Source organism: Narcine bancroftii, chromosome 4 (assembly GCF_036971445.1).
Source record: "Narcine bancroftii isolate sNarBan1 chromosome 4, sNarBan1.hap1, whole genome shotgun sequence".
In the NCBI taxonomy this organism is placed as follows: Eukaryota; Metazoa; Chordata; class Chondrichthyes; order Torpediniformes; family Narcinidae; genus Narcine; species Narcine bancroftii.
The window spans coordinates 221,855,571-221,875,816 of NC_091472.1; the positions used below are offsets into that span (position 1 = coordinate 221,855,571).

The 20,246-nt window shown below is 37.3% G+C and overlaps 1 protein-coding gene across 2 annotated transcripts in view; it reads left to right on the top strand.

Annotated features, from left to right (window-relative positions):
* Positions 1-20,246, top strand: part of LOC138761611 (transmembrane protein 41A-like) — a 50,002-nt gene that overhangs the window by 18,681 nt on the left and 11,075 nt on the right. For both annotated transcript variants that reach the window (XM_069934007.1, XM_069934008.1), the window contains exon 2: positions 14,665-14,818. In XM_069934007.1, coding sequence (XP_069790108.1) covers positions 14,665-14,818 — 154 coding nt within the window. The remainder of the gene's footprint in view (positions 1-14,664; positions 14,819-20,246) is intronic.

Below are 20,246 nucleotides of genomic sequence, written 5' to 3' on the forward strand. Positions count from 1 at the left end.
TTTCAGTGTGATGTCGATTAAGTGATGAATATTTTACCAGGATGTATAAAGAATTCCTTGGTGCCATGGGATCTTTTGTAATTAGCCGGACAGGCATGTCTTTAGTTAATGTTTTATTCCTTTTGTTTTAAATTAGTTTCTGGACCAATTCTATGTTTCTATCTTTGATTCCGATAGGTTTTCTTTAATGGGGCTTTAGAACATAATCAAAATATTTTTGAAAATCTGAGTATTTGAGGAAGCGATAGTTTACCTGCAAAAGGAGGATTTTAAAAAGATCTATGTATTTCCTCTTTTTTTAAAATTTTTAAAAATTTTTCACACCATAAACCACATTGACCATGATACATACATTTTCCTTTTCAAATATATACAGTGCCATTTTCTCCCCCCCCTCCCTCCTCCCATCCCACCCTCCCTACCTCCCCCACCCCCCCCCTGTCCATTTAAAGAACAAAATCTAGGATACATTAAACCAGTCAAACAATGTTGTCATTCAATAAAAATAAACAAGAAATTCCACTGAGTCAATTCTTTTCATTTCCTTCTCCTTTCGTTAATTTAGGTAGTGAATGTCCCCGGTAGGTTTTCTCTATTGTGTTTCATGTAAGGCTCCCATATTTGTTCAAATATTTCAATATTATTTCTTAAACTATGTGTTATTTTTTCTAATGGAATACATTTATTCATTTCTATATACCATTGTTGTATTTTCAAATTATCTTCCAATTTCCAGGTTGACATAATACATTTTTTTGCTACGACTAGAGCTATCTTAACAAATCTTTTTTGTGCACCATCCAAATCAATTCCAAATTCTTTGTTTTTTATGTTACTTAGGAGGAAGATCTCTGGATTTTTTGGTATATTGTTTTCTGTAATTTTATTTAATATTTGGTTTAGATCCTCCCAAAATTTTTCTACTTTCTAACATTTCCAGATTGCATGAATTGTTGTTCCCATTTCTTTTTTACATCGAAAACATCTGTCAGATACTGTTGGGTCCCATTTATTTAACTTTTGAGGTGTAATGTATAGCCTGTGTATCCAGTTATATTGTATCATACGTAACCTCGTATTTATTATATTTCTCATCGTTCCAGAATATAACTTCTCCCATGTTTCCTTTTTTATCTTTATATTTAAATTTTGTTCCCATTTTTGTTTAGTTTTACCATTTGTTTCCTCATTCTCCTTTTCTTGCAGTTTAATATACATATTTGTTATAAATCTTTTAATTATCATTGTATCTGTAATCACATATTCAAAGTTACTTCCCTCTGGTTCCTAATTTGTCCTTCAAGTAGGATCTCAATTGGTAATATGCCAGCACTGTATCTTGAGTTATATTGTATTTATCTTTCATTTGTTCAAAGGATAATAATCTGTTTCCTGAAAAACAATTTTCTATTCTTTTGATCCCTTTTTTCTCCCATTCTTTAAAGGAAAGGTTATCTATTGTAAAAGGGAGTAACTTATTTTGCGTCAATATTAGTTTTGGTAATTGATAATTTGTTTTATTCCTTTCTACATGAATCTTTTTCCAAATATTGAGTAGATGATGTAATACTGGAGAACTCCTACGTTGTACCAATTTTTCATCCCATTTATATAATATGTGTTCAGGTATCTTTTCCCCTATTTTATCTAATTCTAATCTAGTCCAATCTGGCTTTTCCCTTGTTTGATAAAAATCTGATAGGTATCTTAATTGTGCGGCTCTATAATAATTTTTAAAGTTTGGCAGTTGTAAGCCTCCTTGTTTATACCATTCTGTTAATTTATCTAGTGCTATCCTCGGTTTCCCCCCTTTCCATAAAAATTTCCTTATTATTTTCTTTAACTCCTTGAAGAATTTCTCTGTCAAGTGTATTGGCAATGCCTGAAATAGGTATAATATCCTTGGGGAAATGTTCATTTTAATACAGTTTATCCTTCCTATTAGTGTTAATGGTAAATCTTTCCAATGCTCTAAATAGTCCTGTAATTTTTTCATTAGTGGATAATAATTGTGTTTATATAGATGGCTGAGATTTTATTTATTTTTATACCTAGGTATCGTATTGCTTGCATTTGCCATCTGAATGGTGATTCCTTCTTAAATTTTGAGAAATCCGCATTATTCATTGGCATTGCTTCACTTTTATTTACGTTAATCTTGTAACCCGACACTTCTCCATATTCCTTCAATTTCTTATATAATTCTTTTATTGATAGTTCTGGTTCTGTTAAGTATACTATAACATCATCAGCAAATAAAATGATTTTATATTCCTTGCTTTTAATTTTATCCCTTTTATATTATTTTCTGTTCTTATCAATTCTGCTAGTGGTTCTATAGCTAACGCGAACAATAAAGGTGATAGTGCGCATCCCTGCCGTGTTGACCTGCTTAAGTTAAATTGCTTTATATATCCGTTTACTGTCACTTTCGCCAATGGCCCCTTATATAATGCTTTAATCCAATTAATATACTTCTCTGGTAAACTGAATTTTTGCAATACTTTGAATAAATAATTCCATTCTACTCTGTCAAAGGCCTTCTCTGCGTCTAAAGCAACTGCTACTGTTGGCACTTTACTCCCTTCTACTGCATGAATTAAGTTAATAAATTTACAAATATTGTCTGTTGTGCGTCTTTTTTTAATAAATCCAGTTTGGTCTAGATTTACCATTTTCGGTACATACTCTGCTATCTATTTGGTAATAGTTTAGCTATTATCTTATAATCTGTGTTAAGTAATGATATTGGTCTATATGACGCTGGTGCGAGTGGATCTTTCCCTTGCTTTAGTATTACTGTAATTATTGCTGTTTTACATGAATCTGGTAAGCTTTGTGTTTTATCAATCTGGTTGATTACTTCCAGGAGGGGAGGAATTAATAAATCTTTAAATGTTTTATAGAATTCTATTGGGAATCCATCCTCTCCTGATGTTTTATTATTTGGTAATTTTTTTTATTATCTCTTGTATTTCTACTATTTCAAATGGTTGTTAATTTATTTTGTTCCTCTATTTGTAATTTTGGTAGTTCAGTTTTAGTTAGAAATTCATCTATTTTCCCTTCTTTCCCTTAGTTTTCAGTTTGGTATAATTGTTCATAGAATTCTCTAAAGTTTTCCTTGATCTCCTTTGGACTATATGTGATTTGTTTGTCTTTTTTCCTTGTTGCCAATACCATTTTCTTAGCTTGTTCTGTCTTAAGCTGCCATGCTAGAATTTTGTGCGTTTTTTCCCCTAGTTCATAATATTTCTGTTTTGTCTTCATTATGTTCTTCTCCACCTTATATGTTTGTAGTGTTTCATATTTTATTTTTTTATCTGCCAGTTCTCTTCTTTTAGTTGTATCTTCCTTCATTGCTAATTCTTTTTCTATATTTACTATTTCCCTTTCCAACTTCTCTGTTTCCTGATTATAGTCCTTCTTCATCTTGGTTACATAACTTATGATTTGCCCTCTAATGAATGCTTTCATTGCATCCCATAGAATAAACTTATATTTCACTGATTCCGTATTTATTTCAAATTACATTTTAATTTGTCTTTCAATGAATTCTCTAAAATCCTGCCTTTTAAGTAGCATGGAGTTTAATCTCCATCTATAAATTCTTGGAGGGATGTCCTCTAACTTTATTGTCAATATTAAGGGTGAATGGTCCGATAATATTCTAGCTTTATATTCTGTTTTTCTTACTCTATCTTGCATACGAGCTGATAACAAAAATAGGTCTATTCTTGAGTATGTTTTATGTCTAGCCGAGTAATATGAATATTCCTTTTCATTTGGGTGTTGTTTCCTCCATATATCCAAAAGTTGCATTTCTTCCATCGATTTAATTATAAATTTGGTTACTTTGTTCTTTCTGTTAATTTTTTTCCCAGTTTTGTCCATATTTGAATCGAAATTCAGGTTGAAATCCCCTCCTATTAATATGTTCCCTTGCGTATCTGCTATCTTCAAAAAGATATCTTGCATAAACTTTTGATCTTCTTCGTTAGGTGAATATACATTGAGTAGATTCCAAAACTCCGAATATATCTGACATTTTATCATTACATATCTCCCTGCTGGATCTATTATTTCCTCTTCTATTTTAATTGGCACATTTTTACTAATTAATATAGCTACTCCTCTTGCTTTTGAATTATACGACGCTGCTGTTACGTGTCCTACCCAATCTCTCTTTAATTTCTTGTGCTCCAATTCAGTTAAATGTGTTTCTTGCACAAATGCTATATCAATTTTTTATTTTTTCATTAAATTTAGCAGTTTCTTCCTTTTAATTTGGTTTTGTAATCCGTTAATACTTAAAGTCATATAGTTCAGCGAAGCCATTTCATAGTTTGTTTATCTTCCCTTTCCGTTTCTCCATCATCACCTTTCCTTCTTATCCATTTCTGCTTTCTTGTTTTGAACACTTTATAAAACAACATTTCTAAAACATCAAACATTTTCCTTATTCTCCTATTTAAAACTTCTTTAACCCCATTCTCCCCTCCCCCTCCTGAGTTGCCCTTTATCCCTTGTCGGGCAACCACATCTCCCCTCTCCATTTGGATTTGCGAATTCACTCGCAAAAGTCAACTGATTTTGTAGTGACCGTAACACCTCCCCACCCAGCCCCCCCAAGAAAAGATTTCAATTTTCATATGTAACAAAGGTCATCTTTTAATTCCCTCCTTATTCCCTTTCCCTCCCTTATTAATTCTTGTCTATACTCTATATATTTTCCTCTAAATATGGATACATTCATGTATAAACACTATATATATATACACACATATACCCCTTTACATATAGTTCGTGGTCATTTTTACTCTCATTACATGTCTTCATCTCTCTGCTTGTTTTGTAGTTGTCCTGCAAATTTTCTTGCTTCCTATGGATCCGAGAATAGTCTGTTTTGTTGCCCTGGAATAACTATTTTAAGTACCGCTGGGTACTTTAACATAAATTTATATCCTTTTTTCCATAAGATCGTTTTTGCTGTATTGAACTCCTTCCTCTTCTTCAGGAGTTCAAAACTTATGTCTGGATAGAAAAAAAATTTTTGACCTTTATATTCCAGTGACTTTTTGTCTTCTCTTACTTTCTTCATTGCTTTCTCCAATATATTTTCTCTTGTTGCATATCTTAAGAATTTTACTAAAATGGATCTTGGTTTTTGCTGCAGTTGTGGTTTCAGGGCTAAAGTTCTATGTGCCCTCTTTATTTCCATTTCTTCCTGTAATTCTGGTCTTCCTAGGACCCTGGGGATCCAATCTTTTATAAATTCTCTCATATTCTTGCCTTCTTCATCTTCCTTAAGGCCCACTATCTTTATATTATTTCTTCTATTATAGTTTTCCATTATATCTATCTTCTGAGCTAACAGCTCATGTGCCTCTTTAACTTTTTTATTAGATTCTTCTAATTTCTCTTTTAATTCCTCTACTTCCATTTCTACAATTGTTTCTCGTTCTTCCATATTTTCCACTCTTTTTCCTATCTCTGACGTGGCCATTTCTATTTTACTCATTTTTTCTTCTGCATTCTTAATTCTTCTTTTTATCTCATTAAATTCTTGTAATTGCCATTCTTTTACTGATTCCATATATTCTTTAAAAAAAGATACATCCATTGTCTTGCCTTTCTCTTCTTCTTCCATTTCTTTCTGTTCTTCTTCTTCTTCCTCTGGATTGACCATCTGTTGTTTCCTTGTTTTCTTTTTACCCTCTTCTTTCTTGTTGTCCTTATTGTCTGTGTTCTGCACCTGCTGCTGTGCTGCAGGTGTCTCTCTCAGCTGTGGAGATCGACTCCGCAGCTGTTCCCCCCTCCCGTCAGTGTGTTTTTTCATGCGCGATTGCGCACTTTTACTCAGCTCTGTGAGCCATTTTTGTAGTCCCGAGCCCGGGACTTCCACTGACCTGAGGGAGCGGGCTTCTCTCTCCGCGGCGGGCCTCTTTGGACAGGTAAGGCCTTCACCTACTTCTTCCGACATTCTTTCTTCCTCTTTTCTTCCTGTTGTTTTCGACTTTTCTCTCTTCGCTGCCATTTTCTTCTCACCTTTATTTTTACTTTATTATAAATTTTAATCTTGTACCTTTGTGCTTTGTGTGTTTTTTTTAACTTTTCGGGAGAGTGCTGGAATTCCCTGACCGGCCACTATTCCATCACATGACTCCTCCCCTGTATTTCCTCTTGAGGAATTCTCTTGTTCATGTTCCTCCTCTGACTATTGTGTAAAGCTTGTCATGAACACCTGGGAAATAATTCTGATGCATTTGAATCCTACCTTCTAATTTGCTAGTTTTCAACCTTTCCACATTTCCTCGTAATGTAGAAGAAAGCCATTTGGCCTACTGTGCCTACATCAGCTCACAAGGCAATCTCCTTAGTTATCAGATATGAGTGTCATTTGAGTGCTGGAAGCTTCTGGTTACCATGTTTAGGGAATCAAAGCATGAAAAAAAAAGCAAAATCTTATAAATAACTGACTCAGTTTGTTCTTGTTTTAAGACTGCACGTTCTGCATACCAGCAGTGGAAATATCAAGCAAAGGCTCACATGCTTGAAAACAAAAATTATTTGGTTTGGTAAATAATAAGTAAATAACGAATTTATTGTCATGTGTGTGTATGCACTGGGATTCTTGCTGCAGTTAAACAGCTACTTCATGCAAATAAAAACTACACTACTTGGCGAAACCCACACAGTCATGGGGAGAATGTACAAGTTATACAACAACATGGGAGGTCAGAATTGAGCCCTGATTGTTCTGTCAGAAATCTCCGGTCTGAGTGGCGATATGGATCCGTTCCAATCTCAATTCACTTATCACAGCAACAGGTCTATGGCAAATACCATCTCACTGGTTCTACATAAATCCCTGGAACACCTGGATAGCAAAGATGCATACATCAGGATGCTCTTTAGCAACAACAGTTTAGCATTTAACACCATCATCTCCTCAAAATTAATCAGCAAACTCCAAGACCTGGGATTCAACACCACACTGTGTAATTTATGAGTCTCCAAAGTGGTTGATATTGACTCCTAGGGGTTGTAAAATGCTAGGGGATCGATTAACACTGGGAGATTATTTGAACTTTTGGGGTTGAAAGAATTGTAGACCCCCAAGGTCCCCGCACCTGCCTGGCAGCTTGAGGTGACTTCATTGGAGATGGCATTGCACCCGATGTTGAGAATGGAGTCGCCGATACTGAAGACTTGGACCCAGCTCCGTTTGACATCTTCCTGGCCAAAAGCAAAGGTTTTTTATTTTACTCTTAATTGTAATTGCTTCCTTAATTTACAAATTTGTTACTTGGAGTTTTGGATGTTGTAACAAAGTTTGGGTTGTTGCTGGGAGGCCTGGACACCATATGGTATGCAGTTATCCTCACTAATGCATACGGAAACTGCATGTCCACGTAATTATTTATCTATCTGTTTATTTTTGTACCTGTCTGGGGGTCTATGAGGGAACAAGGATTCCATGAAGGGGTCGATGGTCTAAAAGATTTGGAGACCCTTGGTGTAATTGGATCCTGGATTTTCTCACTTTCAGACCACAGTGAGGATTGGTAAGAACATCTCCACAATCTTCATCAGTACTGGAGCACCACAGGACTGCATTCTTGGCCCCTGCTGTACTTGCTTTACGCCTATGACTATGTGCCTTGGTACAACAACAGCACAATGTACAAATTCATTGATGATACCACGGTAGTGGGTTGTATAGATGAGTCAACGTACAGGAAGGAGATTGAAAACTTAGCTGAATAGTTGCAAATAATGCACCAACAACAACCTCGTACTGTCAACAAAACCAAGGAGCTGATTGTTGACTTCAGGAAGGGAAAACCAGAGGATATGATCCAATGATCATTAGGGGATCAGAGGTAGAGAGGGTGAGCAAATTTAAGTTCTTGGGAGTCACTGCCTCAGAGGATCTTTCTTGGACCCAACACTAATGGCATAGTGAAGAAAGCATGTCAGCGCCTTTACTTCCTCAGGAGTTTGTGAAGGTTTGGTATGACAATGGAAAATCCTGGCAAATTTCTACAAATGTGTGGTGAAAAGTGTGCTGACCATGCTGGTATGAGAGCACCAATACCCATGACCGTAAACCCAGCAAATGTTAGTGAACATGGCCCAGGACATCACAGGCAAAACCCTCCCCACCATCAAGAACATCTGCAGGGAACATTGCTGTTGGAGAGAAGCAGCAATCATCAAGGATCCGCACCACCCAGCTCTATTCTCACTGCTGCTATCAGGAAAGACTCACACCACCAGGTTCATGAACAGCTGCTACTCCTCCACTTCAGCCTCCTCAACAATAAACTCAATTGGTGAGGAGTCACATGATGTAGTAGTGGCTGTTAGGGTAAAACCAGCCCTCTCCAGAAAAGAAGAAAAGACACCAGAAAAGAAAGGAGAAGGCCTTACCTGCACGAAGGAACAGGGAACCATGGTGGAGAAGAGGGCCCGATCTCCGAGGTTGGTGTTCCCCCTGACCGGTGGACTGGAAAAATGGCTCTCTGAGCCAAACAAAAGTGCGCAGTGAGCAATCTAAGGTAAAGGAAAACACCGACAGGAGGGAGGCTCAGCCGAGGAGCGGGCAACCACGGCGCGACCAGCTGAGGGATGCCTGACACCAGGGATCTCAGCTGGAAGATGAGGAAAGCGGTAGATGAGGGAGTGAAGTACCAAGTGAGAAAAGAAAGAAAGTCGACGGGGTGAAAGGAAAGAGTAGCAGCAGCAGGAGGCTCGACAGATGAGCAACTCAGAAGAAGAGGACCATCAGCAAGAGGCCAAGGAAGAAGAGACCCAACAAAGTGAGAGAAGCTACTCATCAGAAAAATCAGAAGAGATAGATACAAAGAAGAAAAGAAGAAGACACAAACACAGATACAGACACAGAAGAAGAGGAAGAAGAAGACCAAGATCTTCACAGAGAGAAAGAAGGTAAAACAGATGAACAGAATATAGATAAAGCTTTCTTTCAAGAACAAATGAGAGCATTAAAAGAATGGCTGTCATTAGAATTTAGTGCAATTAAAAGAAAAATGAAAAGAACAGAAGATAAAATGCAAAGATTAGAGCTGGTCATGACAGAAATAGGGAAAAGAGTAGAAAATGTGGAAGAATGAGAAACAGCTGTAGAAATGGAAGCTGTAAGAAATTTGGAAGAAAGTGATAAAAAAAATTAGAGACACAAGAGTTGTTAGGTCAGAAAATTGATATGTTGGAAAATTATAGAAGGCGAAACAACATAAAAATAGTGGGCCTAAAGGAAGATGAAGAAGGCACAGATATGAAGGAATTTATAAAAGAATGGATCCCAAAGGTCCTGGGAATGACAGAAATGCAGGAAGGAGTGGAAATAGAAAAGGCAAACAGAACACTAGCTCCGAAACTACAGGCACATCAGAAACCAAGATACATTTTAGTAAAACTTTTGAGATATACGACAAGAGAAAATATACTGGAGCGGGCAGGGAATAAAATTAGAGAAGACAATAAACCATTGGAATACAAGGGTCAAAAAATATTTTTTTACCCAGACATAAGTTTTGAACTCTTAAAGAAGAGGAAGGAGTTTAATACAGCAAAATCGATCCTATGGAAAAAAGGTTATAAATTCAAGTTAAGACATCCAGTTGTACTTAAAATATTTATCCCCGGGGAGCAAAACCGATTGTTCTCGGATCCGGAGGAAGCACAAGAATTTGCAGAACGCTTGGAGGACAGGAGGAGAGATGAAGAGATGTAATAGGAATAAAGAACGGTGTATATGTAAAGAACTAAAGAAGGGAAGTAAGGGGGGGAAAAAGGGAGAACTTTGTTATATGTTTTTAAAAAAAAAAGTTTTGTGGGGGGGGGGGGAGAATAACCGTCACTGCAAAATCAGTTGACGCTTGCGAGCAGGATCGCAATCCAAATGGAACGGGGAGTTGTGGTTGCCCGGCAAGGGATAAGTGGCAACTCGGAGAAGGCGGTGGGGGGGGGGGGGGGGGTGGGGTTTATTTGGGGTTAAGGGAATATTAGATGTGGAGTTGTTGGAGTATTTTATGTTTTAAATGTGTTGTCATACATTGAGTTTAAAACTGAGAGATGAAAAGGGGGATAGTGGTGGAGAGGAAGCGGAAATGAGGTATAAACAGGATATGAGATGGCCACATTGAACTATATGACTATAAACATTAATGGAATAACCAAATTAAAAGGAAGAGGCTATTAAATTTACTGAAAAAAGAAAAAATAGATATAGCATTTGTGCAGGAAACGCATTTAACTTAAGTGGAACATAACAAATTAAAGAGAGATTGGGTAGGTCACATAGCGGCAGCATCATATAATTCAAAAGCTAGAGGTGTAGCCATATTAATTAATAAAAATGTACCAATCAAAATAGAGGAGGAAATTATATATCCAGCAGGGAAGTATGCAATGATAAAGTGTCAGATATATTCAGAATTTTGGAATTTGCTCAATATATATGCACCTAATGAAGAGGATCAAAAGTTTATGCAAGATATTTTTTTGAAGATTGTAGATACACAAGGAAATATATTGATAGGAGGGGATTTTAACCTTAATTTGGATCCAATGTTGGATAAAACTGGACAAAAGACTAGTAAAAAGAATAAAGTGGCCAAATTTATGGTTAAATCAATGCAGGAAATGAAACTTGTGGATATATGGAGGAGGCAGCACCCAAGAGAGAAGGAATACTCATGTTATTCAAGTAGGCATAAAACATACTCAAGGATTGATATGTTTTTGTTGTCTGCCCATATTCAAGGGAGAGTTAGGAAAACTGAATATAAAGCTAGATTACTATCTGATCATTCACCCCTGTTATTAGCAATAGGACTAGAGGACATCCTACCAAGAACATATAGATGGAGCTTAAACTCCATGCTACTTAAAAGGCAGGAATTCAGAGAGTTTATTGAATGCCAAATTAAAACATATTTTGAAATAAATATGGAATCAGCGAAAGACAAATTTATATTATGGGACGGAATGAAAGCCTTCATTAGAGGGCAGATAATATGTAACTAAGATGAAAAAGGACTACAATCGGGAAATAGAGCAGTTGGAAAGGGAGATAGTAAGTACAGAAAAGAACTAGTAAAAAGGGATGATATAACGAAAAGGAGAGAATTGGCAGACAAAAAAATAAAATATGAAACATTACAAATGTACAAGATGGAGAAGAACATAATGAAAACAAAGCAAAAGTATTACGAACTAGGAGAAAAAACACATAAATATTAGCCTGGTAACTTAAAACAGAACGAGCTAAAAGAACTGTATTGGCATCAAGGAAAAAGGACAAACAAATTACATATAATCCAATAGAGATTAATGAGAACTTTAAGGAATTTTATGAACAATTATACCAAACTGAGAAAAAAGGGAAAGATGATAAAATAGAAGAGCTTTTAGCTAAAATTGAACTGCCGTAATTGCAAGAAGAGGAACAAAACAAACTGATAAAACCATTTGAAATAGAGGAAGTACAGGATATATTAAAAAAGCTGCCGAACAATAAAATGCCTGGAGAGGATGGATTCCCAATAGAATTCTATAAAAAATTTAGAGTTATTAATTCCTCCTCTCCTGAAAGTAATGAACCAGATAGAAGAAACACAAAACTTGCCAGATTCATGTAAGATAGCAATAATTACAGTAATAGCAAAGACAGGGAAGGATCCACTAACACCAGCATCAAATAGACCAATATCTCTACTTAATTCAGACTATAAGATAATAGCGAAATTATTAGCAAACAGATTGGCCGATTGGGTACCAAAAATAGTAAAACAAGATCAAACTGGATTTATTATGAAAAGACGAGCAGTGGATAATGTCTGTAAACTTATTAATCTAATTTATGCATTTCATGGAAATAAGAAGCCAACAGTGGCTGTTGCTTTAGACGCAGAAAAAGCCTTTGACAGAGTAGAATGGAATTATTTATTTTAAGTATTACAGAGGTTCAATCTACCAGAAAAATATATTAATTGGATTAAAGCATTATATAATGGACCATTGGCGAAGGTAACAGTAAATGGATATGTATCGAACCAATTTAAATTAAGTAGGTTAACTAGACAGGGGTGGCCATTATCCCCCTCATTGTTTGCTTTAGCAATAGAACCATTGGCAGAACTGATAAGAACAGAAAAGAAAACAAAAGGGATAAAAATAAAGATGAAGGAGTATAAAATCAGTTTATTTGCAGATGACATCATAGTATAAACAGAACCAGAAATATCAATAAAAGAATTACAAAAGAAATTCAAGGAGTATGGAGAAATATCAATGCAAATATCAACGCAAATAAAAGTGAAGTGATGCCAATGAGTAACGTGAATTATACAGAATTTAAAAAAGAATCACCATTTAAAAATGGGATCCAACATTATCAGATAGATGTTTTCGCTGTCAGAAGGAAATGGAAACAACAGTACATGCAATTTGGGCATGTAAGAAAGTGAAAATGTTTTGGGAATCCGATACTGAGTATTAGGTTAGATAGTAACTTAAGCCACCTGTACAAACTAAATTATCAGCCACATTAAAGAAATTGCAGGAAGACTTAGAACACTGGAAAGAATTACCGCTAACGTTGATAAGGAGGGTAAATTGCATTAAAATGAATGTCTTTTCAAGGATACAATACTTATTTCAATCATTGCCAATTCCCTTAACAAAGAAATTTTTTAATGAACTAAAGAGAATAATAAGAAATTCTTGTGAAAAGGGGGGAAACCGAGGAAAGCATTAGATAAATTAACAGAGAGGTACAACCAAGGTGGTTTGCAGTTACCAAACTTTAAAAATTATTATAGAGCAGCACAATTAAGGTATTTATCAGATTTTTACCAGACAAGGGAAAAACCAGATTGGACTAAGATAGAACTAGATAAAATAGGGGAGAAGGTACCGGAACATAAACTTTATAAGTGAAATGAAAAGCTGGTGCAATATAAAAGCTCATCATTTACTTAATATATGGAAGAAGATCCACTTAGAAAGGAAAAAAATGAATTATCAAATACCAAAATTGTTATTGACACAAAACCCACTATTTACAATAGATAACCTTTCCTTCAGAGAATGGGAGAGAAAAGGAATCAAAAGAATCGAAAATTGTTTTTTGGGAAATAATTTATTAACATTTGAACAGTTGAAGTTCAAATATGGAATAACTCATGGTACAATGTTTGCATATCATCAACTGAAAGCTTATTTAAAGGATAAATTGAGAAATAGCTTGAGATTACCTGAAGGAAGCAGCTTTGAATATGTGATTACAGACACAATGATAATTAAAAGATTTATAATGAATACATTAAGCTGCAAAATAAGGAAAATGATAAAATAAGCTATAAACCCAAACAAAAATGGTAAAAGGATTTAAACAAAGATAAAAAATGAAACATGGGAAAAGTTATGTTCTAGAACTATGAAGAATATAATAAACACAAGGTTACGCATGATACAATATAATTGGTTTCACAGGTTATATATTACACCCCAAAAGTTTTTTAAAAATGGGATCCAACATTATCAGATAGATGTTTTCGCTGTCGGAAGGAAATGGAAACAACAGTACATGCAATTTGGGCATGTAAGAAAGTGAAAATGTTTTGGGAAGATCTAAATCTGATATTAAATAAAATCACAAAAAATAACATACCAAAAAATCCAGAAATCTTTCTTCTAAGTAATACAAGAAGTAAAGAATTGGGCATCAAACTGGATGAAGCGCAAAAAAAGATTTATTATGATAGCCTTAGCTGTAGCAAAAAAATGTATAATGTCAACTTGTAAATCAGAAGAGCGCCTGAGAGTACAGCAATGGTACATAGAAATGAATAAATGTATTCCATTGGAAAAAATAACATATAATTTAAAAAATAACGTCACATTATTTGAACAAATTTGGGAACCATACATGGAACATAACAGAGAGGGCTTGCCTCAGACCTCCACCCCCTAAAATGATAAGAAGACAAAACGACTTGATCCAGTGCATAAAAGTAGATGACACATTTTTCTTATTTATTTTTCATTGTGATGGCAGTTTTATTGTATATGTTGAATATTTATTGATTTTGGAGGGGGGGTGGGAAGGGGGGAGAGAGGGAGGGTAGGGGGCAAAAAAAGGAGAAAATGCCACTGTGTATATTTAATGAGAAACGTTTGTATATATTTTGGTTGATTATGGTTCACAGTGTGAAAAATAAAAAAAAATATATTAAAAAAAACAATAAACTCAATCGGTGACTCATTTAAGGACTCTTGTCCTTTACTGATTTTTTTTCCCCTCTGTATTACACAGTCATTTTGATTACATTTCCTTTTGCTTACATGTGTATGTTTACATTTTATTTTTTTGCTCTACTATTTAGCGGTAATTCTCAGGGAAAAGAATCTCAGGATTGTATGTGATGTCATGTCTGTACTCTGACAGTAAATCTGAGAGGCCTGATGATTCTCCAGTGCTGATTTTCTGCACCTTCACATTTGTTCCTGAATTGAGAAGTTTGTTGAAAATTTAAACCTTGGAGAGAATTGAACAATTTTACATATGAATTACTTGTTCTTGAATCCAGTGCCTATTCAATTGTGAACAAATTAATTTGCTTTCCACAGGTCATTGACATTTCCATCTGATCTTGAAGAATTGCGAGTAATTGCTGGATTACTGCATTCATACAAAGCTCAGCACACTGGTTATGTGTTGTTACTCTTCTGCAGTGCTTACCTTTACAAACAGACGTTTGCAATCCCTGGTTCCTCCTTCCTGGCAAGTATTAAGCACTTTTTAAGAATGTGTGAATTCAAGTCACCTTTATTTATTGTTCATATCATGCTCACAGGGTAAAGACAAGATAGTGTTTCTCCAGTTAGAATAGAAGTTAAACACATTGAAATATTAAAATATTAAGATGTATACATTAAAAGTCCACAGTACCCTATCCCCAAATGTTCTGTAAATTCAAGAGACTGATGGCTCGAGTGCTGCAGAAGGGAGAACAGTTTGCATGAGGGATATGTGGATTCCTTCACAATGTTTATTGCCTTTTGTCTGCATCGAGTGTTGTAGATGTCCTTCATGGACTTGCAGAGAGCTCCCACTGATCTTTTCCGTTGACTTCACTATCCTTTGCAGGGTCTTGCGGTCCGAGGAGGTACAGCTTTCAAACCAGGCGGTGAAACAGTTGCACAGGATGCTCTCAATACCTCCACTGTAGAATGTAGTGAGAATGGGAGATGAACTTTCCTCAGACTTTGCAGGAAGTGGAGGTGCTGCTGGGTTTCTTGGCTGTTAAGGGACCAGGTGAAATTCCCCAACAGTGGGTGAGGGCTACATTGAGGGCTGTGGCGAGGGGATCATCCATAGAGCAATTGGGTGTATCAGAACTGCAGGGAGGCTAGTGATGAGGGAAGCAGGAGCTGATGTGCCCTATGATGATCCTCTTGAAGCACTTCATGACGATGGACATGAATGTGACCGGGAGGTTGTCATTGAGGCAGGACAGAAATGATTTCTTCGGCATGGGGACAATGGTGGTGGCTTTGAAGCATGTTGGGACTACTAGCAAGATGTTAAAGATGTTGGTGAGAACATCTGCCAGCTGAGCTGCACATCCCCCTGACCATTCTGCTGGGAGTGTAATCCAGTCCAGCAGCTTTCCACGGTTTGACCTTGCCTAACTCTCTCTCCACATCAGCCACTGCAAGACACAGCACCTGGTCATTTGGAAGAGAGGTGGTCTTCTTCGTTGCAATGTCGTTTTTCACCTCAAAACGTGTGTTGAAGTTGTTCTGTGTGTCTGGGAGGGAGGCATCACCAGCACAGGCAGATGGTGTAATCTTGTGATTGGTGATATCTTTGATGTCCTTCCACATGCATTGCATGTACTTGCTGTCCTAGAAAGGTCCATGAATATGCTGGGCATGTGCACATTTTGCTTCCCTGATAACCTTAGCTTGGCTTTTGCAATAGCTAGAGCTACTTTGTCTTCCACTCTGAAGGCAGCATCTCAGTTCCTGAGCAGTACCCCCACCATGGCTTTTGATTGGAGCAAGTTATGATGGTCTTGGTCACAGTGACACCATCAGAACACTTATTAATGTAGCTGGTCACTGATGCCATATACTCTTCCAGATTGATGCAGTCGCCATTGGTTGCTGCTTCTTTGAACATGTGCCAATCAGTGCGCTCAAAGCAGTCTTGAAGTGCATTAATGGCCCCCGCTGGCCAGGTTTTAACCTGCTTCCGAACTGGTCTGGAGCGTCTGATGAGCAGTCTATACGCTGGCAATTAGCATTACAGAGATGTGGTCTGAGTATCTGAGGTGGGGATGGGGCTTTGCTCGAGACGCGCTGGAAATGTTCATATACACAAGGACAAATGTGTTTGTCCCTCTGTTAGCAGAGTCCACATACTGATGGAATCTCCAGTGATAATAATTAGTCTGTCAGGATGTGCGGTCTGCAGTTTGTTTGTCGCCTCATACAGTTCCCAAATTGCCTCCTTAGCATTAGCGTGGTGAATTCTCGTGGTAGATAAAATGGGCTACATCTGACAGTCAAATTCCACCAGAATTGAGTAGTGACCGGAGACTCTTACAAAATCCTTATATCATTTCATGTTGATGTAAACGCACAGGCCACCGCCACGATCTTTACCACACAGAGCAGCATCTGTCAGCCCAAAATAAAGATGAGTCGCTCAGTGAATAATCAATAAAAGGATTTATAAATACAAAGTTGGCGTAGCAGTTAGTGCAGCACCTTTCCAGCACCAGCAATAGTGACTGGACCTGGGTTCGAATCCTGCGCTGGCTGTAAGGAGCTCTCCCCATGGCTGCGTGGATTTTCTCCGGGGGCTCCAGTTTTCCTCCCACCTTCAACAACATATTGGGGTGTAGGTTAATGGGGTGTAATTTAGATGGCTGGCCTGTTACCGTGCTATATATCTAATTTTAAAAAAATGCTATTTTCCAACTCATTAGTTATTTCAAAGGGGGTAGGGCTTTCTTATTCACTCTAATCATGCACCATGATTGAATCGCTTTTTATTTCTCTCTTGTCTTTGGTTTCCCCTTGAGTGTTTCTATCTCAGCTATCCATAGAATAGAAAGTTCCATTCTCAAAGTAGCACATTTTCTTCTGAATTACTTTGGTTCTTGGATAAATTAGGATCGAGGTTTTAACTAACACTAACATTAACCGTGTATTGGTTAAAGTGAAGTGTCCTAGTTTTTTTCAGGGAACTTGGTATATGTGACCCCTAATTTTGGTTTTATCTATCAACTGGAAGCATCTTGTCTACCATTCCAAACTTATTTGGAGCGACTCGGTTGGCGTAGTGATTAGCGCAACACCTTTATAGCGCCAGCAATTGAGACCGGAGTTCAAATCCCACACTGTCTGTAAGCAATGTGTACGTTCTCACTATGACTGTGTGGGTTTTCCCTGGGGGCTCCGGTTTCTTCTCACCATTTGAAACATACTAGGGGTGTAGGTAAATTGGGTGGCACAGACTCATGAGCTGAAATGGCCTGTTACTATTAAAAATGTAAAATTCATAATTTTAATATCTCCTAATAGAGCCATCTCAATATCCGGTTGAAGTTTATCGTCATCTGCTTGTACATGCTCGTATTCAACCCGACAATTCCAGAGAAGAATCTCAATGACTCGTTAAATCTTGGTACTTGTAGCCTATGCCTTTTTCGTATTTTCTCAGATGACTGCAGGGTCCAGGTCGCAACAGGGAATCGAGAACATTTTTCATAATGAGGAAAATTAATAAGGGATCTGAATTGGAAGGTGGTCTTTTCACTGTTCAAAATAATTAAGGTTGTGGAAGAAATAGGGAGTGGGCTAGGCAAGTTAACACTTTGATGTGAAATGATTGAATTTTTAGTGTATTCATTCATAGGTGGGCATTGCTGGCAATGTCATTATCCATCCCTAATCATCTATTAAGAGTTGAGTATCACATAGAACAGACTGGGTTAAGTGACCAGTTTCCTTCCCAGAAGGATGTTAGTGATCCAGTTGTCTTGAGGGTAACTGTGGAGACTAATTTCAGATTCATTGCTTGAATTTAAATTCCACAGGTGCTCAGCCTTCTTATCTGGAACTGTGGTAATTTAACAGCCTTGCTGTTGTGCCCCAATGGAAACAGAAAGGAACCGTCACCCATTCTAATTTATGTATGATTTTCACTCTCAAGATTTTGCATGTTGAAAGAATTAAGGGAGTTTTGTAAAATTCAACAAAAAGATAGAGCAAGTTTAAAAGTTGGTCCTAAATGTGAGAAGGCTAATTTTGATGGCATTAGATACAAATTAGCAATGGTTGAGTGGTTGAGGCTGTTTCCAGGTAAAGGGACGTCTGGCAAGTGTGAGGCTTTTGAGAAGTAGAAAGAGTTTGGGTTCACCATTCTTCTGTTAAGGTGAAGGCAAGGCTGGTAGGATTTGGGAACCTTGGGTGACCGGACGTGAGGAGGCTCTGATGAAACAAAGGTCAAGATATATGTCCGGTATAAACAGCTGAGACTAAGGGAAGAATATAGGGGATGTAGAAAAGAGGAAAAGCAAAAGGGACATGAGATAGCTCTGGAAGATAATGTAATATATTTGTAGAATCTCTGAATTTTTTTTAACCTTTATATAAAAGAATAACCAGGGAGAGAAAGAGGGTCCCTGAAAGATCAACAAAGTAAAGCCACAGGAGATGGGCAAGGTCCAAAACTAGTATTTCTCATCTCAATTTTTTATGGAGAAAGATGTGGATGTAGGGCACTCAGGGAATCTATTAGTGATCTCTTAATCAGGATCCCCATTGTAGAAGAGGAGGTGCTGGAGATGGAAATGTTTCAAGATAAGTACATTGTAGAAAGCTAGAGAGGAAATTGTAGGAGCCCTGTTTAGGTATGGTTGAGGTGTCAGAACATGAGCCTGGCTAATATTGTGCCATTACATAAGAAAGGCAGCAAGGAAAAGCCTGGGAACTACAGCTGGTGAGCCTAATATCAGAGGTGGAAGGGATTCTGAGAAACAGGATGTACATGATTAGGGATAGTCAGCTTAACTTTGTGTTTGGGAAATTTTACCTCACATCTTGACAGGTTTTTTTAAACTAAGTGTCCAAGAGGATTGATGAAGGCAGGGTGGTAGATGTTGTCTACATGAAGTTTAGGAAGGCCTTTTACAACGTTCTCTGTGGTAATCTGGTCAAGTAGGTTAGATCGCATAGGATCCAGGACAAGCTAAATAATTGGATATAAAATTGGCTTGACAGTTGGAGACAGGGCAGTATGGAGGGATTTTTCAGATTGGATGCCTGTGACAAGTGTTGTGCCACTGCAATTGGTGCTGGGTCCACTTTTGTTTGTCATTTACACTAATGATCGAGATGAAAAATATAAATAGTGGAATGATTAGTAAGTTTGTAGATGATGCTAAAATTGGTGGTGTAGTGGACAATGAAGAAGGTTAAGCAAAGAATAGCTGGAAGAATTTAGCAGGTCAGGCAGCATCCATGGGTCTAAACGGTCAGTTAACATTTCCAACCTGAACCCTTTATCAAGACTGATAGAATAGATAAAATTGCATATACTGTATAAAGCAGGGGGAAAGAAGCTAGGTGAGGCAGGTGGTGTGAAATTGGTTTGGACCAAACTAGGAAGTCTTGAAGTGGAGCCAGAAACCATTGGCAAAAGGACCAATGAGGAAGGTTATCCAAATTTGCAGGAAATATTGATTAACTGAGTCAGTGAGCTGACTCAGATGGAGTTTTATTTGGGTAAATGTGAGATGTTGCACTTTTAGTAAATCATACCAGGGGAGGACTTGCACAATACCTGAAAGGATCCCGGGGAGTATGGGTAGAAAAGAGAGACTTAGAGTTCAGGTGCATGATTCCTTGAAAATAATTATACAGATAAATGATGGTGAAGAAGGTATTTGGCACACATGTCTTTGACAGTCAAATCTTTCAGTACAGGAGTTGGTCAGGCCACATTTGGAATACTGTGTGCAGTTCTGGTCACCTTTACTGGGTGCAGTTCTGGTCACCTTTACTGGGTGCAGTTCTGGTCACCTGTACTGGGTGCAGTTCTGGTCACCTGTACTGGGTGCAGTTCTGGTCACCTGTACTGGGTGCAGTTCTGGTCACCTGTACTGGGTGCAGTTCTGGTCACCTGTACTGGGTGC